Source organism: Bombina bombina, chromosome 1, assembly GCF_027579735.1.
Source record: "Bombina bombina isolate aBomBom1 chromosome 1, aBomBom1.pri, whole genome shotgun sequence".
NCBI classification, from domain to species: Eukaryota; Metazoa; Chordata; class Amphibia; order Anura; family Bombinatoridae; genus Bombina; species Bombina bombina.
Genome location: NC_069499.1, coordinates 926207930 through 926233850, shown reverse-complemented (window position 1 = coordinate 926233850; position 25921 = coordinate 926207930). Strand labels below are relative to the sequence as shown.

The 25921-nt window shown below is 36.2% G+C and overlaps 1 protein-coding gene across 1 annotated transcript in view; it reads left to right on the top strand.

Annotated features, from left to right (window-relative positions):
- The first annotated feature begins 447 nt into the window (after window positions 1–447).
- Window positions 448–25921, top strand: part of NRN1L (neuritin 1 like) — a 300670-nt gene continuing 275196 nt past the window's right edge. The window contains exon 1 of the mRNA XM_053696123.1: window positions 448–667. Within this exon, the coding sequence (XP_053552098.1) occupies window positions 610–667 (58 nt within the window). The 5' untranslated portion in view covers window positions 448–609. The remainder of the gene's footprint in view (window positions 668–25921) is intronic.

Here is a 25921-nt window from a genome sequence, read left to right as displayed (position 1 = left end):
CTTTTTGTTCTCGGAGGAATATTAAATAAAATATGTAATTATTACCCTATGCTAGACTGACAAAGTTATGGATGGCTGTGTATCCAGATGTCACTACAAATTGCTCTATTATTTGATCTTTTCATACAATTGTCCCCAGACCACACACAGTAATGCCATTTTATATGTGAATCAGGCAGGTCTTCTCACAGCAGCAGGTGACTCGGTGCTGTACGGAATAGAAGCCAGACCGTCACATGGTTATGAGGTTGCCTAGGAAGGTTCTGGGTGGCAAGAGGTTAATCCAACTGGATTTCGTTGCTATTGAGAGCTGAGGGTGAAGCCGGCAGCCGCAGGTTTATTCCACTGAGGGTTATAGCAGCAGTTGTGCTTTTTTCACTCTCTCTCTCTTACATTTAAATATCAGCTGAGTTTCCAGTAGAGAAGCAGATGAGGAGGACAGGAAGCAGAGCGCACAGGACCAGGAGAGCGGGAAGAGAGCACTTGTGACCTAGGACACTGTAGCTGATTTGTTATTGGTTTGTTGCCCGTGCGGCACACACACACATATAATATATTTATACATTACCAGAGCTTCTTGCCGTTTGGATACAGTCGGTCGTGGCCGCTATGGGCTGTGCGAGCTGGTGGGTGCACGGATTTGTCTTTGCCGCTGTTCTGCACTTCGGTGAGTTGCCTGGAGTGATTCTATTACTAACTATACGGGGCTGCCTGTGAGTTAGGTGCTGACATTTACCCCAGTTTTATAAAACTTTTACTTGCACCACTAGATCTAAAGAGGCAGTTACTTTAACCCCTTGGCTGCCACACCTATTGGACTGTACCACTTTGCAATGCACAACTGGCATCCAAGTGATTAATATAACTTGGTTTAACTTTTAAACATTCTATTAAGCTTGTTACCGCTCCTAACGTGATTCAGGTCTATTTGTGGTTCAGCTCTTTATCATTATTATTATTTCTTTATCAATGTACTGATTACCGAGCTAGCGTCCTATACGAACTAAAGTATTTTACCTTAGTAGTAGCCAGTGAGCGGCCTATACAGTGCTGGCAACAGCGAGATTCATTTCTAGGCGATCAGCACTGCATGTGCTTAGGGATATGAATGCTTCTAATACAGCAGTTTTATCGCGTGACCTTCTGTTTAGGGTCCCCTCGAGTATAACAGGTTTGACATCCAGAGTTATATTATTTTTATCTTAAGTTAGCTTTGTTGTTTCTAGTGGAGTCTAAATATACTTGTCTACAAGTAAAGTATTAGTCTTTAATTGGTACTTAATAACGTTAACTTTTTTGTTCAGCAAAAAGTATAGAAATCCTAGGCCATGTAGATGAAAATAATATCAAATTGCCCCAAAATGATATAGATCTAATGTATGATAGACCAGTGAAAGTGCCTCCTCTTGGTTATATTTTGACTGTACGTACAATATTATAGTACACTTAGTACAGTGCAGTTTATTCTGGCAGCAGAACCTTTACTCTTCTTACAAAAGTCAATTTTAAGTTTACCTAAGGACATATTCATTTTAAATCAGATGCCTCATAGAAGAAAAGTTTTGCACAGTATTTTATGTCCATGAATCTACAATACCTTAAATATGTCTATTATCCCTCTCTCTCTAAAACACATCTACACAACATATGTCTATCTATCTATCTATCTATCTATCTATCTATCTATCTATCTATCTATCTATCTATCTATCTATCTATCTATCATCTATCTATCATCTATCTATCATCTATCTATCTATCTATCTATCTATCTATCTATCTATCTATCTATCTATCTATCTATCTATCTATCTATCTCTATCTGTTTATCTCTATCTATCTATCTATCTATCTATCTATCTATCTATCTATCTATCTGTCTGTCTCAAAATAAATAATTATCACTGTAGTTTACCAATATATGGAAAACGTCACTAGTCCACTCAGCGCTGAATATATATATATATGTCCTTTTCTACATGTCCACTGCATTTTTATTCAAGCGCAGGACAAGTGGAAATGTCCTTTATGCAGCTTTACATACACGTACAATTTATACAGCTTGCCAGGTACCTTATATTAAATATACACTGTCACAAGTTGAACCATTTTTTGCTCTATATCTATCTATCTATCTATCTATCTATCTATCTATCTATCTATCTATCTATCTATCTATCTATTTATCTATCTATCTATTTACCTATCTATCTATCTATCTATCTATCTATCTATCTATGTCTATCTATCTATCTATCTATCTATCTATCTATAACTTATAGTGTATGCAGTGTTTTTGACTTAAAGGAAAATGAAATCCCTATAATAATGTGATTCTGAATTCTGATTTGAGAGAGATAAATACTACATAAATCTCTAGAAAATAAGATCAGAAGTGCAGTGTCCCAGTTTTCAGAGGCTTAGAGGGTTGAATTCTGGGGATGAAACCTGTCTCTTCCATGATTATTTGCAGCAACTCTCTTTCTCTCTGAATCCATTAATAAATAATTACATTATATCTTTGAAATTAATAGCAGCTATGGCTGCCTGTGTCTGTTCTATATATTACAGCATTATATTTTAAAGTGTTGTGTGCCATTTTTATATTGCGGACTCTCATGTTTTTTTAATCAAGATGAAATACACTTTATCAACTTTGTGTTGTTTCACTATAATGGTTATTTTGTGGTCGAATATATTGCATTATATGTATTACATTATATTATTACGTGAGATGGAAGACACTTTGTCTTCAAATGCTTGTTTTATTATAAATCTTGCATAACCTGGGTCTTTTGCCTGTATTTACCAATCACAAGGGTTTTACAGTTTGTACGAACCTCCCATCTAGATCTGCTCTTGAGTCCCTAAATAACATAAATATGAGAGGTTTTGCATTGCTTAAGTATATTACCTTTGGCCATATTATTTTTTTGTTTTGTGTGACCAATGAAAATTTTGCATTTACCTCCTGATGGGGGTTGTCATGGAAAGCTAACAAGTCTTATGGCAACCATTTCTATTTATTGATTATGGACACATTAGGGAGTTAGGAAAAAAAAAATCTGTATCGACCTATAGGATTTGGTAATATAAGTGAGGCTCCTAGAATCTTTACCAATTAAAATGCCACTTAATCCTGTAGATGCAAGACACTTACTGTGGTAATATTTGTCCCATATTTTTAACCCATGAACATGTGACATATAAACATTAGTACATGATAAATGTGCCCCAAACTTTACTAAGATCATATACTTCAAGAGGTTTTGGTAAATAATGTAAAATCCTATGTGTACATACATTTATATAACTTAAAGGATTATATTATTTAATAGTATGTAAAACCTAGCTGTAACACTTACAATAGAGTTTAACTGAACCTGCAGTGTGCTTGGATAAATGAAAGATAGATAGACGGATAGATGGATAGATAGATAAATTACATACATTCATTTCTATAAATCTGGACTCAGTCATATCAAGAGTTATTATGTATTTTGGTTTACTTTTTACAGTTTTGTATTATTCTGTATTTATGAAAAAGTAAACTCCTATCCTGTAGGACATACACATATGTAAACATAGACTTATGTGCACACAATTTGGCACAAGCAGACATACACAATATGATACAGACACAAAAACACAATGGCACGTGCACTTTTAACAAAAAAGCTAACATGGAGTTGCTATGAGAAAAAATGGAAATAAAAAAAAATATTTTCTAATGTAGTCAAGTGTATGGTCACTGCTATTTTCTGTTTTTTTTTCCACCTCAGTATTTAGTTGTGACTTCTACGCTTCAGTTGTGGAATGTTCATAACTATAAAACTCAATAATTTTGTAGTAAATGTTTGATAGGAAGATTTTTAATCAAATACATCGATACAACCCTTTGGATGAAATGGCAAAGATTATGATGATTTTGGTAAATCAAAGGGGCCAGGGCTACAAACATTTTGGATTCTGGATATATCTTGATACAAACACTCTTGTTTGACTGTCGCCTCAATACCGCTGAGTCCAAATTTGAACTAAAACAGTCAACACTTCATGAACCCAAATGTTTAGTCATTTTCTTGCACTATATCTTATATTTTACTGTTAAAATACTTAGGCTTAGTTTCTACTGCTGTTGTAAACTGTTTTGCTTTAAGAAGCTTTTTTTTTTTTTAGAAAAGGTGTCCCTCAGGGACAAACTATAAAGATAAATTGACTATGCATAAAAACAACAGTAGTACCATGGCAAAGGTCTGCTGACAACAGATACCTACCTAGGTATGCTCTTCAATGAAGAATACTATGAGAACGAATCCCATTTGATTATATCAGTAAATTTGAAACTTTTTAAAAATTCTATGCTCTGTCATGAAATAAACATTTTGGGTTTTATGTCCCTTTAAAGGGATACTAAATCCAAAAATTTTCTTTCATGATTGAGATAGAGCATGCAATTTTAAACAATGTTATAATTTACTCCTATTAGCAATTTGTCTTCGTTCTCTTGATATCATTATTTAAAAAGCAGGAATGTAAAGCTTAGGAGCCAGCCCATTTTTGGTTCATAACCTGGGATAGGCTTGCTTATTGGTTGACTGAATGTAGTCACCAATAAGCAAGCACTATCCAGGATGCTGAACCTAAAATGGGCCAGCTCCTAAGCTTTACATTCCTGCTTTTTTTTTTAAATAAAAAGAGAATTAAAGGGACAGGAAACCCATTTTTTTCTTTCATGATTCAGATAGAGAATATAATTTTAAACAACTTTCCAATTTACTTCTATTATTTAATTTGCTTCCTTCTCTTGTTATCCTTTGCTGAACGGTTTATCTAGGAAAGCTCAGAAACAGCAAAGAACCTAGGTTCTAGCTGCTGATTGGTGGCTGCATATATAAACCTATTGTCATTGGCTAACCCATGTGTTCAGTTAGAAACCAGTAGTGCATTGCAGCTCCTTCAACAAATGATACCAAGGGAATGAAGCAACTTGATAATAGAAGTACAATGGAAAGTTGTTTAAAATTATATGTTCTACCTAAATCATGAAAGAAGATTTTTTTTTTTTTGTGTAACCAAAGCTTTCTTCAAAATACTGCAGATTGCATTAACAAGGTACATACTGCACAGTGATTGCATAGAAAGGTGTACCAATTCACCAGGGTTTTCAGACTGTTTCCGTAATTCTCATTGTGAATATTAATTAATTAATATTAATGCCTTTTTTTTAGTACAATGTCCCTTTAAGGACATTTATCTGAGTCTGTATCATTCTAGATGATGATTGGTTAGCTCAGAGCACAAGCTAATTTACATCTGTTCCTAATTTCTATGGCAAAGGAGACTAAGAATGTGAACTCCACCAGGCACTTCATGAGGTGTATCCCTGAACTGCTTTTAATTTGTAAAACCTTGTTAACTGTGCAAACAAATTAAATGATAGCATTAAATGAGTTTAAAATATTTCTTTATCAATGCAGTGCTAACAGTCACAGTTAGGACCTTGTAACTACAATATTTGTTCTGCAGTTTTGCAATAAACATACTGGGTGAGTTTTTAAAAATGTTTTGAATACAGTTTGTTGTGAGAGGTTTTTCCATAGCCAAACCTCACCCACCACTTGCCTTGGACAAGCCAATCCGAACACATTACTGTAGTAGATACAGTTAGCCATGGTAATTAAATTTAGCAAATACTTTCACAGTTCTTATCTCTGATCTCTGTTGAAGCCAATTAAAGACAGATGTGTCAGGGTTAGCCTGACATGTGCTCTACCAGTTGTCAGAATTTGAAAACTCTTCATTTTTAGACTTACATTATAGGAAAATGGGGCAAAATATATATGAATATTACAAAGCTGTTTTACTATACATATTTAAACATTTTGGGCAAGATTATGTATAGGTATAGATATATACAGATATATATATTTCTATATAGATTTTGTAATACATAAAACATTCTGCTATGTGCAGAACATTGGAATGTAAAATATTTACAGTAAATACACAGTTAAAACCTTTATTAAATATGAATATCGCCTAAATATGTTCTTCTGGTTTGTAGTATCTCCCTTTACCGTAGTCGGGTTGAGGCCTTTACAGCTATTGTGGTGCTTCCTATGGAGCAATTGAGTAGCTGTCTGCTACGTGCGTTTCACCCCTAACATAGCACAGGGCTTCGTCCGGCTTGATTTGATGACGAAATAGTCATTTGTCGCTTTTTAAAGAGTAATCACTCTCCTCCTTAACCTATCGGGTGAAGTGGAAAACTTATATTTACTCCTAAAATTGCTTGTGGCTATTGCTGATAGATATATGAAACATTTTAGCTAATATTGACAGCGAAATTGGACATTTGATATATTTACATTTTAATTATCTCCCAAGACTTATTAGTACTATATTTCATATATACGGTTTACATATTCACTTTCAAATACTTAAAGAGAAATTTCTTGAGGGATATGCACATTAGCCCAGAAACGGGGCACCGGACACTACACACAAAACACACTCTCGGAAGGAGGATAAGACATAACGGCAGACATTGCTTTACTTAATACGCTGAGAGAGGCGTTGCTTCTTTGCGGACCAGAGAACCACTGACCCACCTAAATCTGGGGAGTATTTATTGCAGTTATGGTCTTTTACTGGAGGGTTATGCTTAATTAAAGTGAATCTCAATTTTGATGCTAAAGTGCCCGTTTTTTAAAAATTCGATTAAAAACAGGTGCACTTTAATTCATCAAAATTTACATTTCACTCCTGTTGAGAAAAAAAAACCTTACTTTTTAATCTTCACAGCAGCTCCAGCTTCCTCTGGTTGTTGCAAGCTGTTTCTGATGTCAGAAATGATGGATAGGTCATCCTCCAATCAGGGCTCCCCTCCCCCGGGGGAATCAGTGTCTGATTCAACACCGTGATTGGAGGAAGCCGGATTCCTCATTTTAGACCCAGGAAGAGGCTTTGCAACGGGTGGAGGAAGCTGGAGTGAAATGCAAATTTTGATGAATTAAAGTGCCCCTGTTTTTAATTGAATTTTTAAAAAACGGGCACTTTATCATCAACATAGACATTCACTTTAAAGACTGAGCTGCTTTGCTTTACTAACCATGCTGACAGAGGCGTTACTTGCTGGACTAAGCTTTATTTTGCATCATTAACCCATCCAGATTCTGGCTACCAGAGTTGCAGCCGTGGGGGTGCACATTGAAGATCTTTAAATGGCCATTCTGACATATGCATAAGTAAAAAAGTGGTATTGGGATACAGAGGAAAATTGAATGAATCACTTAACTCTGGAGCATAACAGACAGGGAGCTCCCTGATAAATTAAGGGTACCCTTGTAATGTAGTCCTGTTGACTTGATGTGACTCTTATTGCTTGTGGCTTAGTGTTATTAGTAGGAATAAAATAAGATTGTGTTGCATATCGCTAGTATTGTCCTGATTTAACTCATTATTTTCCTCTAGGTTTGTGCCAGATAAGGTTATACTGCATTTCTCTGTATATGGGTGGGTAGTTCTGTGTGACTCTCCCTCTCCACGGGAGTCAATTCTCCTATTTTTCTTCTGTATTTAATGAAATGATACCTCTGTGCACTGCTTATCTGCTGCAACTTAAGGTGAGCATTAACCAGGATTTCTTTCATGTAATTAACAAGAGTCCATGAGCTAGTGACGTATGGGATATACATTCCTACCAGGAGGGGCAAAGTTTCCCAAACCTTAAAATGCCTATAAATACACCCCTCACCACACCCACAAATCAGTTTTTACAAACTTTGCCTCCAAGGGAGGTGGTGAAGTAAGTTTGTGCTAGATTCTACGTTGATATGCGCTCCGCAGCAAGTTGGAGCCCGGTTTTCCTCTCAGCGTGCAGTGAATGTCAGAGGGATGTGAGGAGAGTATTGCCTATTGAATGCAGTGATCTCCTTCTACGGGGTCTATTTCATAAGGTTCTCTGTTATCGGTCGTAGAGATTCATCTCTTACCTCCCTTTTCAGATCGACGATATACTCTTATATTTACCATTTCCTCTACTGATTCTCGTTTCAGTACTGGTTTGGCTTTCTACTACATGTAGATGAGTGTCCTGGGGTAAGTAAGTCTTATTTTCTGTGACACTCTAAGCTATGGTTGGGCACTTTATTTATAAAGTTCTAAATATATGTATTCAAACATTTATTTGCCTTGACTCAGAATGTTCAACTTTCCTTATTTCCAGACAGTCAGTTTCATATTTGGGATTATGCTTTAAATTATCATATTTTGTCTTACCTCAAAAATTTGACTTTTTTCCCTGTGGGCTGTTAGGCTCGCGGGGGCTGAAAATGCTTCATTTTATTGCGTCATTTTTGGCGCAGATTTTTTTGGCGCAAAAATTCATTTCCGTTTCCGGCGTCATACGTGTCGCCGGAAGTTGCGTCATTTTTTGACGTTATTTTGCGCCAAAAATGTCGGCGTTCCGGATGTGGCGTCATTTTTGGCGCCAAAAGCATTTAGGCGCCAAATAATGTGGGCGTCTTATTTGGCGCCAAAAAATATGGGCGTCGCTTTTGTCTCCACATTATTTCAGTCTCATTTTCATTTGCTTCTGGTTGCTAGAAGCTTGATGTTTGTCATTTTTTTCCCATTCCTGAAACTGTCTTATAAGGAATTTGATCTATTTTGCTTTATATGTTGTTTTTTCTCTTACATATTGCAAGATGTCTCACGTTGCATCTGAGCCAGAAGATACTACAGGAAAACCACTGCCTGCTGGATCTACCAAAGCTAAGTGTATCTGCTGTAAACTTTTGGTAGCTATTTCTCCAGCTGTTGTTTGTAATAATTGTCATGACAAACTTGTTAAAGCAGATAATATTTCCTTTAGTGATGTACCATTGCCTGTTGCAGTCCCCTCAACATCTAAGGTGCAGAATGTTCCTGATAACATAAGAGATTTTGTTTCTGAATCCATAAAGAAGGCTTTGTCTGTTATTTCTCCTTCTAGTAAACGTAAAAGTCTTTTAAATCTTCTCTCTCTACAGATGAATTTTTAAATGAACACCATCATTCTGATTCTTTGGACTCTTCTAGTTCAGAGGATTCTGTCTCAGAGATTGATGCTGATAAATCTTCATATTTATTTAAGATGGAATTTATTCGCTCTTTACTTAAAGAAGTACTAATTGCTTTAGAAATAGAGGATTCTAGTCCTCTTGATACTAATTCTATACGTTTGGATAAGGTTTTTAAATCTCCTGCGGTTATTCCAGAAGTCTTTCCTGTTCCTAATGCTATTTCTGCAGTAATTGCTAAAGAATGGGATAAATTGGGTAATTCATTTACTCCTTCTAAACGTTTTAAGCAATTATATCCTGTTCCGCCTGACAGGTTAGAATTTTGGGACAAAATCCCTAAAGTTGATGGGGCTATTTCTACCCTTGCTAAACGTACTACCATTCCTACGTCAGATGGTACCTCGTTTAAGGATCCTTTAGATAGAAAAATTGAATCTTTTCTAAGAAAAGCTTATCTATGTTCAGGTAATCTTCTTAGACCTGCTATATCATTGGCTGATGTTGCTGCAGCTTCAACTTTTTGGTTGGAAACTCTAGCGCAACAAGTAACAAATCGTGATTCTCATGATATTATTATTCTTCTCCAGCATGCTAATAATTTCATCTGTGATGCCATTTTTGATATTATTAGAGTTGATGTTAGATTTATGTCTCTGGCTATCTTAGCCAGAAGAGCTTTATGGCTTAAGACTTGGAATGCTGATATGGCTTCTAAATCAACTCTACTTTCCATTTCTTTCCAGGGAAACAAATTATTTGGTTCTCAGTTGGATTCTATTATTTCAACTGTTACTGGTGGGAAAGGAACTTTTTTACCACAGGATAAAAAGTCTAAAGGTAAAAACAGGGCTAACAATCGTTTTCGTTCCTTTCGTTTCAACAAAGAACAAAAGCCTGATCCTTCGTCCTCAGGAGCAGTTTCAGTTTGGAAACCATCTCCAGTCTGGAATAAATCCAAGCCTGCTAGAAAGGCAAAGCCTGCTTCTAAGTTCACATGAAGGTACGGCCCTCATTCCAGTTCAGCTGGTAGGGGGCAGGTTACGTTTTTTCAAAGAAATTTGGATCAAATCTGTTCACAATCTTTGGATTCAAAACATTGTTTCAGAAGGGTACAGAATTGGTTTCAAGATGAGACCTCCTGCAAAGAGATTTTTTCTTTCCCATGTCCCAGTAAATCCAGTGAAAGCTCAAGCATTTCTGAATTGTGTTTCAGATCTAGAGTTGGCTGGAGTAATTATGTCAGTTCCAGTTCCGGAACAGGGGATGGGGTTTTATTCAAATCTCTTCATTGTACCAAAGAAGGAGAATTCCTTCAGACCAGTTCTGGATCTAAAATTATTGAATCGTTATGTAAGGATACCAACGTTCAAGATGGTAACTGTAAGGACTATATTGCCTTTTGTTCAGCAAGGGAATTATATGTCCACAATAGATTTACAGGATGCATATCTGCATATTCCGATTCATCCAGATCATTATCAGTTCCTGAGATTCTCTTTTCTAGACAAGCATTACCAATTTGTGGCTCTACCGTTTGGCCTTGCTACAGCTCCAAGAATTTTCACAAAGATTCTCGGTGCCCTTCTGTCTGTAATCAGAGAACAGGGTATTGTGGTATTTCCTTATTTGGACGATATCTTGGTACTTGCTCCGTCTTTACATTTAGCAGAGTCTCATACGAATCGACTTGTGTTGTTTCTTCAAGATCATGGTTGGAGGATCAATTTACCAAAAAGTTCTTTGATTCCTCAAACAAGGGTGACCTTTCTGGGTTTCCAGATAGATTCAGTGTCCATGACTCTGTCTTTAACAGACAAGAGACGTCTAAAATTGATTACAGCTTGTCGAAACCTTCAGTCACAATCATTCCCTTCGGTAGCCTTATGCATGGAAATTCTAGGTCTTATGACTGCTGCATCGGACGCGATCCCCTTTGCTCGTTTTCACATGCGACCTCTTCAGCTCTGTATGCTGAACCAATGGTGCAGAGATTACACGAAGATATCTCAATTAATATCTTTAAAACCGATTGTTCGACACTCTCTAACGTGGTGGACAGATCACCATCGTTTAATTCAGGGGGCTTCTTTTGTTCTTCCGACCTGGACTGTAATTTCAACAGATGCAAGTCTCACAGGTTGGGGAGCTGTGTGGGGATCTCTGACGGCACAAGGAGTTTGGGAATCTCAGGAGGTGAGATTACCGATCAATATTTTGGAACTCCGTGCAATTTTCAGAGCTCTTCAGTTTTGGCCTCTTCTGAAGAGAGAATCGTTCATTTGTTTTCAGACAGACAATGTCACAACTGTGGCATACATCAATCATCAAGGAGGGACTCACAGTCCTCTGGCTATGAAAGAAGTATCTCGAATTTTGGTTTGGGCGGAATCCAGCTCCTGTCTAATCTCTGCGGTTCATATCCCAGGTGTAGACAATTGGGAAGCGGATTATCTCAGTCGCCAAACGTTGCATCCGGGCGAATGGTCTCTTCACCCAGAGGTATTTCTTCAGATTGTTCAATTGTGGGGGCTCCCAGAGATAGATCTGATGGCCTCTCATCTAAACAAGAAACTTCCCAGGTATCTGTCCAGATCCCGGGATCCTCAGGCGGAGGCAGTGGATGCATTATCACTTCCTTGGAAGTATCATCCTGCCTATATCTTTCCGCCTCTAGTTCTTCTTCCAAGAGTAATCTCCAAGATTCTGAGGGAATGCTCGTTTGTTCTGCTAATAGCTCCGGCATGGCCTCACAGGTTTTGGTATGCGGATCTTGTCCGGATGGCATCTTGCCAGCCATGGACTCTTCCGTTAAGACCAGACCTTCTGTCACAAGGTCCTTTTTTCCATCCGGATCTGAAATCCTTAAATTTAAAGGTATGGAGATTGAACGCTTGATTCTTGGTCATAGAGGTTTCTCTGACTCCGTGATTAATACTATGTTACAGGCTTGTAAATCTGTATCTCGAGAGATATATTATAGAGTCTGGAAGACTTATATTTCTTGGTGTCTTTCTCATCATTTTTCTTGGCATTCTTTTAGAATACCGAGAATTTTACAATTTCTTCAGGATGGTTTGGATAAGGGTTTGTCCGCAAGTTCTTTGAAAGGACAAATCTCTGCTCTTTCTGTTCTTTTTCACAGAAAGATTGCTATTCTTCCTGATATTCATTGTTTTGTACAAGCTTTGGTTCGTATAAAACCTGTCATTAAGTCAATTTCTCCTCCTTGGAGTTTGAATTTGGTTCTGGGAGCTCTTCAAGCTCCTCCGTTTGAACCTATGCATTCATTGGACATTAAATTACTTTCTTGGAAAGTTTTGTTCCTTTTGGCCATCTCTTCTGCTAGAAGAGTTTCTGAATTATCTGCTCTTTCGTGTGAGTCTCCTTTTCTGATTCTTCATCAGGATAAGGCGGTGTTGCGAACTTCTTTTGAATTTTTACCTAAAGTTGTGAATTCCAACAACATTAGTAGAGAAATTGTGGTTCCTTCATTATGTCCTAATCCTAAGAATTCTAAGGAGAAATCATTGCATTCTTTGGATGTTGTTAGAGCTTTGAAATATTATGTTGAAGCTACGAAATCTTTCCGTAAGACTTCTAGTCTATTTGTTATCTTTTCCGGTTCTAGGAAAGGCCAGAAAGCTTCTGCCATTTCTTTGGCATCTTGGTTGAAATCTTTAATTCATCTTGCCTATGTTGAGTCGGGTAAAACTCCGCCTCAAAGAATTACAGCTCATTCTACTAGGTCAGTATCTACTTCCTGGGCGTTTAGGAATGAAGCTTCGGTTGACCAGATCTGCAAAGCAGCAACTTGGTCTTCTTTGCATACTTTTACTAAATTCTACCATTTTGATGTATTTTCTTCTTCTGAAGCAGTTTTTGGTAGAAAAGTTCTTCAGGCAGCGGTTTCAGTTTGAATCTTCTGCTTATGTTTTTTGTTAAACTTTATTTTGGGTGTGGATTATTTTCAGCAGGAATTGGCTGTCTTTATTTTATCCCTCCCTCTCTAGTGACTCTTGTGTGGAAAGATCCACATCTTGGGTAGTCATTATCCCATACGTCACTAGCTCATGGACTCTTGTTAATTACATGAAAGAAAACATAATTTATGTAAGAACTTACCTGATAAATTAATTTCTTTCATATTAACAAGAGTCCATGAGGCCCACCCTTTTTTGTGGTGGTTATGATTTTTTTGTATAAAGCACAATTATTCCAATTCCTTATTTTATATGCTTCGCACTTTTTCTTATCACCCCACTTCTTGGCTATTCGTTAAACTGATTTGTGGGTGTGGTGAGGGGTGTATTTATAGGCATTTTAAGGTTTGGGAAACTTTGCCCCTCCTGGTAGGAATGTATATCCCATACGTCACTAGCTCATGGACTCTTGTTAATATGAAAGAAATTAATTTATCAGGTAAGTTCTTACATAAATTATGTTTTCTCTTTTTTTTCTGGTGCCAGTCTTGTATTATATATTATATATATATGTCTAAATATGTATACATATGTATTTATGTGTTTATATGTGTATATATGTCTGTAAATACATATATACACATATAAATACATAAATACAGATATATATATATATATATATATATTTATATATATATATATATATACACATATACATATTAAGACATGTATATGTATATATCTCTATGTTAAAGCCCTTTTTGACTGCCTGCCTTATATCTTTGAGCTGTTATACATGTTATGTGCAATATTTTTTTTTTTTTTTTATCAGACAGTGTTATTATGAGTTTAACTGTACTGTTAAATTGAATTTTAAGGTGTTTTGTGTCACTTTTTTGACTTGCGTAACAGTTAACCAGAGTTCTGAGGTCACGTAGTCATTCTATCACGATTGCAATCACACGTTCACATTTATTTTCAACTTGTAATACGAGCGGAATTTATATAAACTCGTATTGCTTGCATGCAAACAATAGTGCACCACTCGTAATCTAGCCTAAAGTGTTTTATGTTCCGTTAAGGGACAGTAAACAACTTGAGATTTGTATATAAAATGTTTAGTTATGCATAATGAAACAATCTACTTTCATTATTCATTTTGCCCCCATTTCATGTAATTTAGTAATTCTGAAAATTGAGGAATTTTTAACACCCTGCTGACTTCTCAAGACTAACGCTGCAATATATCTTTCTCTCATTGACTTTATGAGATAACAAATGTAAACAATACACTCTATACTAACATTATAGCCGGGGGTAGCCTTTTACTCTGCCGACTAAAGCCCAGATTAGCTCCCCCAAATAAGGCAAATGGTGGGGTGGAGTTTGGCTATTGATAAACAATTACAGTAAAAACAATGTTATTGGCTGATATGTTATTCTGCAGCAACACAATAGAAATGTCTTGTAAAGGTGTTTACTGTCTCTTTAAATCAGTGATATACTGTATATATATATATTATGGATTTAATGTCAATTGAAACTTTGCTCATGTCGATGACAACACAAGGTCTCAGTAATATCTCACAAAAGAAATTATATAACATCTGGATACAATATGGGGTAACAAGAACAAGGAAGAAAGTTAAAAAGAAAACTGTAAATATATGTTCTGTTTACATGTCCCAAAATGCTTCTGCCTCAATACCTCTGCAAAATAGCTCCTGAAAACAACACAATCTAATTTTCTGCAACATTAAAGGAACAGTGAAGTGAGAGAATACCATTTTAAACAACCTTCCAATTTACTTCTTTTATCTAATTTTCTTCGTTCTCTTGGTATCCTAGGTAGGCTCAGGGGAACTACTACTGGGAGCTAGCTGCTAATGGGTGACTGCACATATATGCCTCTTTTCATTGTCTCACCCAATGTGTTCAGCTAGCTCCCAGTATTGCATTGCTGTTCCTTCAAAAATAGACACCAAGAGAATGAAGCAAATTTGATAATACAAGTAAACTGCAAAATTGTTTAAAATTGTCTGTGCTATCTGAATCATGAAAGAAAAAACTTTGGTTTCATGCCCATTTAATCTCACAATTTCAATATTGAAAAATGAAATGCGCACAAACAAATAAAATGGTGATTTAGTGATTGGCAGACCTGATTATTGATTGACCCCTTTTTATAGTGTGTAAAGATGCTAATAGATGATATCTGTGCAATTAATCAGTTGTGTTCCAATACCATAGAAATATATGTGTATGTCTCTTTAAGGGATTTGAACAAATTAGTATAGTTGGCATGTGTGTTTGCTATTTTTCTTAGTGTAAAAGTGCTTACCATAAATGTTTTAATATTAATTGATCAAACAGGAAGTATTTTTATTGTTTGGTGACTTTACTTCCTAACGTCGTGCAGTATGGCGGCAGGTAATTTGAGTGTTTTTTTGCCCATACACAAAAGCAGTTTTACATGGCCCTTTAAATGTGTAGTTAAAAATCGAGAAATTGGATTGTGATAAGAAAACCAAACTAGCACATATAACTATTTTTCACCAAAATGATAATTAAATAAAGTGCCGTAGATAAAAAACGACAATGGCTGATTGTAATCACATCTCATTGGCAGCTGTTAAAGGGACACTAAACCCAAATTTTTCTTTCATGATTCAGAGCAAGTAATTTTAAGCAACTTTCTAATTTACTCCTATTATCAATTTTTCTTCATTCTCTTGCTATCTTTATTTAAAAAAGCAGAAATATAGCCACCAATCAGCAAGCGCCACCCAGGGTGCTGAACCAAAAATAGGCCGGATTTTAAGCTTACATTCATGATTTTCAAATAAAGATAGCAAGAGAACGAAGAAAAGGTGATAATAGGAGTAAATTAGAAAGTTGCTTAAAATTACATGCTCTATCTGAATCATGAAAAAAATTGGGTTCAGTATCTCTTTAACATGCTGATAATTAGCAAACAGTAGTTTCTGATCAACCATCAGATCTTCCTAGTGGTGTCCTTCCCACAAAGTAGAGATGCAAAGCTGATATAAATACAAATGGTATTTTAGGTATAATTTTCATTAGGATAAAATCTAAAAGCTGTTTAGTGCTGCTGTATTAGTTTGTTATGTGAGACATGATTTTGCCATTTCAGGCTTTTACGTATCCTTGTTCATTAATTTTCCGGAACAAGGAATCTCTTTTCTGCCAAGGTGTTCAGAAGTTGATACATCTATTTGAATATTACTAGTGTCATATAATTGACTCTCTGAATCTTAGCAGTGCTTGCATATGTCTGCCGGCACAGCAATACTTTTCACACCTGCTCTTAATTTCCACAACCCGCAGTGCGCTGATCATCCAGACATCACATTGTATTAAAGAGTGTTGCTTGCTTCAAACATTATCATTTGTAGTTGAAGGACAGTACGACCCCAAATATTTTATCACAAAACTAAGTCAATACGTTTACAACGATAATGAAGCCGTTTTTTTTTTTTACGTAACAAGAACAACAATAAGTTGTAAAAAACCCCCACACACAATTGTAATTTAGCAAAAGGAGCATTTGAGCATAGATAGTTGTTTATCCTTAAAGGGACAGTCAACACCAGAATTTTTGTTGTTTAAAAAGATAGATAATCCCTTTATTACCCATTCCCCAGTTTTTTGCAAAACCAACACTGTTATATTAATACACTTTTTACTTCTGTGACTAACTTGTATCTAAGCATCTTCTGACCGCCCCTAATCACATGACTTTTAGTTATTTTGCATATAGTTGCATTTTAGCCAATTAGTGCAGTGTCTGCCACTAGCCACGGGCGTGATCACAATGCTATCTATATGGCCTACATGGGCTTGTTCTCCCCTGCTGTGAAAAGTAAATAAAATAGAGGCGGTCTTAGAAATTATCATATGAGTCTTCCTAGGTTTGCTTTCAACTAGAATACCAAGAGAACAAAGCAAAATTGTTGATAAAACTAAATTGGAAAGTTGTTTAAAATTACATGCCCTATTTGAAAAATGAAAGTTTTTTTTGGACTTGACTGTCCCTTGAAGTCTTATAATGTTTACTTGAGGGTGTGGCAGAATCAGCCAATAATTAACTTCCAAACTATGGACGTGTACATTGTGTTAGTGTAAAACTATTTTGGCATTTTGATAGCTGCTAAATGACTGCTAAAAAATATTACACCATATGGAAGTATAAAAATATGTCTGTTTTTTCTTTTGCGCTAGCCAAATTACAACAGAGGAATGTTGTTTGCAGTTCCCATTCAAGAAAATTGGAGCCAAAAAGTGATAATTTGCTCAAATGTAACAATGGGCTCATTAGTGGCTTGCAATTTGTGGCATGTTGCTGTTATTTGGCTTTTAATTTGTAATAACCTCTCTCATGTGTAACTTGTTAAAATGCCCTTTACAATTAGTAAAATCTGAAATAAATGTAAAACATGTAAAGCATACACACACACACATCCAATAAAATTTATATGAATAGTTAAGAATTATATTGACTCTAATATTTTATAAATATATCTATAAATATGAGTATTTACTGTATTAAGAACTAGATACGATATATTCTTGTGATAATTCATAATCCTTAATTAAATAAATGGATCTTTAAATTAAAACTATGACAAAAACGTATTAAAGGGACATTCAAGTCCAAAATAAACATTCATGATTCAGATAGGACATTTCATTTTAAACAACTTTCCAATTTACTTTTATCAGCAATTTTGCTTTGTTCTTTTGGTATTCTTAGTTGAAAGCTAAACCTAGGCGGTTCATAAACTAATTTCTTAGACCTTGAAGGCCACCTCTAATCTTAATTAATTTTGACAGTTTTTCACCACTAGAGGGCGTTACTTCATGTGTTTCATATAGATAACATTGAGCTCATGCATGTGAGGTTACCTAGGAGTGAGCAATGATTACCTATAATGCAAGTCTGTCAAAATAACTGAAATAAGGGGGGCAGCTTGCAGAGGCTTAGATACAAGGTAATCACAGAGGTAAAAAGTATATTAATATAACTGTGTTGGTTATGCAAAACTGAGGAATGAGTAATAAAGGGATTATCTATCTTTTTAAACAACACAAATCCTGGTGTTGACTGTTCCTTTAACTAAATATAGGAATCTGACAAATATGTAAATTACTTTTGTACATTTTACTTTGTTTACATTGAGTGTATTGAGCAACTATACTAATAGATGCAAACCAACAGGATGACCTTTACAACTAGTAAAACACACATACACATATTCAATGAAATCATATGAACATAACAATATTGGTCAAACTATGTACAAAATATATTAGCTAAACACAGAAAGTCTGAAACAGATGTACATGAAATGGTTTAAGGAATATTTATAAATATATTTGCGTGTTTATTGAGTCAATCCTAGCACAAAACAAGTCACTGAGGCCCATTTATCAAGCTCTGTATAGAGCTTGTGGGCCCGTGTTTCTGGCGAGTCTTCAGATCCGCACTGTCAGATCAGGTCCAACTAAGGTTGCCACCTCAGCCATGTTTTCCTGGACACTTATGAGTTACACATGCTGCAGGGTGGAACATGTATTGTGTTTCTGGACAGCACTATACATGTTCCTCCCTGCACACCCTGCAGCATGTGTAACTCATAAGTGTTCTGTATTTTAAGGGACGGGTGGCAACCCTAGGTCCAACAGACATTTGGTAAATAGGCCTCTTAATATCATCCAGTTACAGTTGCTTATTTTCTTCTAAAAACTACCAAATTGCTAATTGTTAAATAAAAATGGAGGCAGGGTAAACATCACAGTTTGTGCTGCAGTCTATAAATATGTTTTCATGATTCCAAATTGCATATGGAGACACAAAAAGTAAAATCCTTTTTAAATTGTGAAACCTGCTTCTTTCAATAAAAGATAAACTCTTAAGACGTCTGCCCATTTCACAGAGAAAATGAACACCACATTATAAAGACTGTCCTACCAAATTATAACCTTGTGTGTAAGATAGAGAACCACCTTAAAGGGACATGAAACCCAAACATTTTCCTTCATGATTCAGATAGATAATACAATTTTAAAAAACTTTCTATTTTACTTCTATTATCTAATTTGCTTCATTCTTTAGGTATCCTTTGTTGAAGAAATAGCAATGCACATGGGTGGGCCAATCACACAAGGCATCTATGTGCAGCCACCAATCAGCAGCTACTGAGCATATTTATATATGCTTTTCAACAAAGGATATCAAGAGAATGAATCAATTTAGATGATAGAAGTAAATTGGAAACTTGATTAAAATTGCAAGCTGTTTCTAAATCATGATGAAAAAAAAATGTGTTTCATGACCCTTTAACATCAGCTGGTTTCAGATCCTCTTTAGGTCTATTCCTACATAGAATATTGATATAAACCTTGGTAATACTTCCGTTACGCAGGTGCTCCTGGCAGTTGATACAGCAGTTTGTGAATTTTTATCATGTTTGCTCCATCAAACAGCAGCAGGCATACTGCAAAGCAATAACAGGCATACTGCACAGGATACTCAATTTCCTTTGTTTTTAGAGAAAAGGTTGTTGAAAATAAGTGAGTGGATTTAGAAGCAATATTATTTTAGCAACTTCATAGTTTTAAAATATATTGTGGCTGTACTAGTTCTGGAAAAACAAATTATTAGTTCCGAGACACAAGTTTTCAAAATCCCAATAGCTTTGGCTTAAGAACAATGTTTGAAGATTGTATCTCATCTATTAAAGATTTTATTGAGTAAGAAAACAGAATACCCCCCCCCCCACACACACACACTCAAAAACAAACTAGCAAGCAAATTTGCAGACAGGATAAAAATGAAAACATGAATCTTGCTGTGCATGGTACAAGGATATATACAAGTAAATAGACTCTGTCACTTTAATTGAAAATAAATCCTTACAACTTGCACAGACAGATGTAGACTGTAAACCTTTATGTATTTTGTACTGGATTTAGGTCTTTAAAGCTGTCATATCACATCCATTCTGCAGAGGTTACTAAATGTGAGGAAGCCATATGTGGTATCAGCAATATAATATAGCTAATATAAAGCTTGCAGTGCATACATACACTGATACATATAGAAACAAGAATCAGAAGGCACTGAGGCAGGTATAGTTTAGTAAAGTATGATATGATGCATATGCCCCAATAGAGACCTGGAGACCCACAAATAAGGGAGGACAGGTACTGTACATACATTATATTTATAAACAGTGTAGGACTCCCAGGAGACACACTTAGAATGACAGTGATGGCTGTTAGTTGATTAAAAATCCAGGGATAACAAAACCATGAGCTTACAATGTGAGTTTCACCATATGGTGATGGGAGGGAGATCAGTAATCAAGCTTCCAGTCTTAAAGATTAACCGTACTCCGGAAGCAGGGAGTTAAGCTGAGATATTTGTTCCAAAGAGGCTGATGGTATATAAAGTGACATTTGTATTATGCAATGCACAACTGAACCAGGTGAGACTGAAAGTAACACAATTACAGAATGTTTAACTATCATTAACTCTTGAATGGCCAGATAAAGGCCAGTGACCATTCAATAGCTTGCATTATATGTTTGCTAGTTTAGAAGGACAGTGTACTGTGTTTTTAGCTGATGGAATGTATTAAATTGTCTGCAAATATCTCCTTTATCTTTATTTTATCATATGGAATAGCAAATTTTGCCTGCTGAAACTGCACCTATATAGAAAATGTCAGCACATAGCTGGTTATAGGAAGACAGTGCAGAAGTAATCACACTCCCTAGTGGGGGGTGGGGGAGAGAGGTGCTAACATTTTCAATTGGTCTCTCTGTAAGTATTTGGTCATTGTGTATACAAGGAAAGATAAGATACAGTGGATTTTGTGTGTTTGTATATAAAGAAAAATAACAACTTCAGCCCATTTGATTGGGTTGTGGGTTCAATTAACAAAAACAACTATTCCATGTATAAAAATAAAGGAGCAATTTCCCAAACTTTGCAGCTGGTATAATAAGTCACTGGAAACACATTAAAGGGAAGATTGTTTTATATTACTCTGTCCCTTTAAGCAGGAATTGACACATTTTTCATAGAAATCATATTGAGGGGCTAAGCACACAACGTGTAGGACCTAGTGAAGTATGTCATAAAGATATTGGTAGAAGAATCTCAAAAAGTGCAATTTAGCCTTACAATTCTGCGATTTTCTATTTAAATATGTTAAATTTATTTTTGCATAGAAAAGATTAAACAAACAAAAAAGTTATTTTTTTATTTATGCGTCTGAAGTTATTCACTGCATTACATTAAATCTGCATGCAAAGTAAATGTTTTAAAAGTATTTAAAGCTGCAATTGTGATACAATTTTGCAGCTACAGATTATTACACTCCTTGATCACCTTGTTTCTTTTGCCGTGGCCAATTAGGGACAGATATAAACAAGATCTTACACATATCTACCAATTACTGCACAGCATATAAGTGCCAGAGTTCTAAATTCAATGCCCTCCAGCTTCTCTTGAACACACTACAATTTTCAGACTGGAAGTGTAGGCAAAATAAACAATAACAGTGTATTACTTTTTTTAAATTAAATTCAACATTTAACAAGGAAACTCACAGACTTTTACAGTCTATGGCATCTTCTATAGTAGAATATCTATGGTACAATGATACGGGTCTGATTGCAGATAAGACCTTGTGGGCATATATGAAAGCTTATCTCAGAAGAATCTAAATGAACAAGTCTGCCAATTTAAAGAAAGACAGGGATGCACCATTGTGTGCTTTGTTATTTCCGCTCCAAATTGCGGAGATTACCTCCTTGAGGTTTCAAATTTGTGTTAGTTTAAGAAGGTGCAATACCCAGGTATAAACATAAGTTGGATTATAATGGGAATAAGGCTGTTATCGAATAAATGTAAGGGTCACACCGCAAAGGTAAGAATCTCATGTCTAGAGATTGATGGGAAAATGGTTTATGCCCCTAGTGAGATAGGCAGGGGGATTGCTGAATTCTTTAAGACGCTGCATAATCTATAAAAGTCTAAATCTACCAGTTCTGTCCCTTAAAGAAATATGATCCATCCTTGCCTCTTTGGACACTCTGAATATGACTTTAGCTGGACTCTTAACCTGATAAAACATCTGGGGATTTTTCTGGCAGCAAATCTCGAGGAGTGATTTCCTCTAATTATGGGAAAATTTGAGCTGACATCAAAAAATTGTTGAGAGATTGAGACTTCAAAGAGGTATCCTGTTTGAGGAAAAAGCATCATAAAAGATTAGGGTTGCCACCCGTCCCTTGAAATACAGAACACTTATAAGTTACACATGCTGCAGGGTGCGCAGGGAGGAATATGAATAGTGCTGTCCAGAAACACAATACATGTTCCTGCCTGCACACCCTGCACCATGTGTAACTCATAAGTGTCCGGGAAAACATGGCTGAGGTGGCAACCCTATAAAAGATGTCTTACTCAAAGTTACTTACCTATTCAGATCCATTCCTCCTACGGGGACTAGAGACATACTGCGGCAGATCCTGAATTTATTTTGCAAATATAATTTAGAGGAATATAAAAACATGCATTGAGCAGAAAACTATTAAGCAACCATCTTAAAGTGTAGCTTGTCCATCCTGAACACTTATTTTTACCATGATGCTGCTTGATTAGTCCTTATTGCTGCCTGGAAGCAAAAGGATGAAATCCCCAGGTGAAAAAGAGTTGAGCAACCTACCTGGAGGGTTTAGTTGTGGAGGAGTCTTGGATTACAGACTATATATAGTCTGATTTATAGATATAATTCATCAAAATTGACATTTCACTCGTTTTCTTCAAATACTTACCTTTTAATCTTCACAGCCGCTCCAGCGATTCCCCCGGCCGTCGGAAGCCTCTTCATATGTCAGAAATGACGAATCCGGCTTCCTCAAATCACGGTTTCCCACCCGGGGGAATCATGGCCTGAGGCAACGCCGTGATTGGAGGAAGCCGGATTAGTCATTTTGGACAACTTAAAGAGGGCTTGCGACGGGCAGAGGAAGCGCTGCAGCGGCTGTCAAGATTCAAAGGTAAGTATTTCAAGGAAACGAGTGAAATGTCAATTCTGATGAATTAAAGTGCCCTTGTTTTTAATAGGATTATTAAAAACCGGGCACCGATTCATCTAAATTGACCTTCACTTTAAATCTAACAGTTAGTCTGGATTTTTTTTTACACATTGTGTTTGTTAGGGTTTTCTATTCCTTCGTATTTCAAGGATAGAGTACTTTATAATCTTTTTGTCTAGCATATTTGGGTTGCTATGCAACTATGCTGCAATTGTCTATGTTTTTGGTCACCAGATGTCTGCCCAGTTCTGTTATTTAGTTTGAAAACTCAATAAATTTGTTAAATAAAACATTTTGCAGGGATTAAAAATTTGAGTATAATTTCCCTCTAAATTAAAACTGTTTATTTTGATTTTAAAGTAGGAAGCATATGTTTGTGCATTGGTGGTTTTGTGGAAAGAAGCTTAATGGTAAATTCTATTGGTGGAAATTGGCATGCCCATAGACCTTAGTACAGGAAAAAAAAGTATGTAATACATTTTAAAATGCCCTCTTTTTAGATAAAACATAAATGTCCTTTTAAACAGTTGGGGTCACCATTTCTATAAATTTCCAATAAGTTTAGAGATTGATGCTATTCTTTTGCTTTGTACAGTAATAAATAAAATAAAAATATAATAATCTTTGGAATGATGTCATTTACTCTTTTGTACATAATAAAAGGGATATAAAACACAAAGACCTAGATTACGAGTTTTGCGGTAACAGCGGTGTGGTGCTAACGAGCAGTTTATGCTCACCGCTTACCTACAAACCTGGTGTTAGCCGCAGAAAAGTGAGCGTAGAGCAAAATTTAGCTCCACATCTCACCTCAATACCAGCGCTGCTTAAGTCAGCGGTGAGCTGGCAAAATGTGCTCGTGCACGATTTCCCCATAGGAATCAATGGGGGAGAGCCGGCTGAAAAAAAACCTAACACCTGCAAAAAAGCAGCGTAAAGCTCCTAACGCAGCCCCATTGATTCCTATGGGGAAATAAAAGTTATGTCTACACCTAACACCCTAACATGAACCCCGAGTCTAAACATCCCTAATCTTACACTTATTAACCCCTAATCCGCCGCCCCCGACATCGCCGACACCTACTTTATATTAGTAACCCCTAATCTGCTGCTCCGGACACCTACGTTATACTTATGAACCCATAATCTGCCGCCCCCAACGTCGCCGCCACTATAATAAAGTTATTAACCCCTAAACCTAAGTCTAACCCTAACACCCCCTAATTTAAATGAATCAAAATAAAATAACTATCATTAACTAAATTATTCCTTTATACTTACCTATAAAATAAACCCTAAGATAGCTACACTATAACTAATAGTTACATTGTAGCTAACTTAGGATTTATTTTTATTTTACAGGCAACTTTGTATTTATTTTAACTAGTTACAATAGTTATTAAATAGTTATTAACTATTTAATAGCTACCTAGTTAAAATAAAGTCAAATTTACCTGTAAAATAAATCCTAGCCTAAGTTACAATTACACCTAACACTACACTATAATTAAATTAATTAGCTTAACTAAATACAATTAAATACAATTTAAAAAAATTATCTAAAGTACGAAAAAACAAACAAACACTAAATTTCAGAAAATAATTACAAGTTTTTAAAACTAATTACACCTAATCTAATCCCCCTAATAAAATAAAAAAGCCCCCCAAAATAATAAAAAGCCCTACCCTACACTAAATTACAAATAGCCCTTAAAATGGCCTTTTGCGGGGCATTGCCCCAAAGTAATCAGCTCTTTTACCTGTAGAAAAAATACGATACCCCCCCAACATTAAAACCAACCACCCACACACCCAACCCTACTCTAAAACCCACCCAATCCCCCCTTAATAAAACCTAACACTAACCCCTTGAAGATCACCCTACCTTGAGAAGTCTTCACCCAACCGGGCCAAAGTCGTCAACGAAGCCGGCAGAAGTGGTCCTCCAGACGGGCAGAAGTCTTCATCGAAGCCGGGAAGAAGAGGTCCTCCAGACGGGCAGAAGTCTTCATCCAGGCGGCATCTTCTATCTTCATCCATCCGGCGCGGAGCGGCTCCATCTTCCAGACATCCGACGTGGAGCATCCTCTTCAAACGAAGTCCAACTGAAGAATGAAGGTTCCTTTAAATAACGTCATCCAAGATGGCGTCCCTTGAATTCAAATTGGCTGATAGAATTCTATCAGCCAATCGGAATTAAGGTAGAAAAAATTCTATTGGCTGATGCAATCAGCCAATAGGATTGAAGTTCAATCCTATTGGCTGATCCAATCAGCCAATTGGATTGAGCTGGCATTCTATTGGCTGATTGGATCAGCCAATAGAATGCGAGCTCAATCCTATTGGCTGATTGCATCAGCCAATAGTATTTTTTCTACCTTAATTCTGATTGGCTGATAGAATTCTATCAGCCAATCGGAATTCAAGGGACGCCATCTTGGATGACGTCATTTAAAGGAACCTTCATTCTTCAGTTGGACTTCGTTTGAAGAGGATGCTTCGTGTCGGATGTCTTGAAGATGGAGCCGCTCTGCGCCGGATGGATGAAGATAGAAGATGCCGCCTGGATGAAGACTTCTGCCCGTCTGGAGGACCTCTTCTTCCCGGCTTCGATGAAGACTTCTGCCTGTCTGGAGGACCACTTCTGCCAGCTTTGTTGACGACTTCGGTCCGGTTGGGTGAAGACTTCTCAAGGTAGGGTGATCTTCAAGGGGTTAGTGTTAGGTTTTATTAAGGGGGGATTTTATTTTAATTTAGTATTATTTTGGGGGGCTTTTTTATTTTATTAGGGGGATTAGA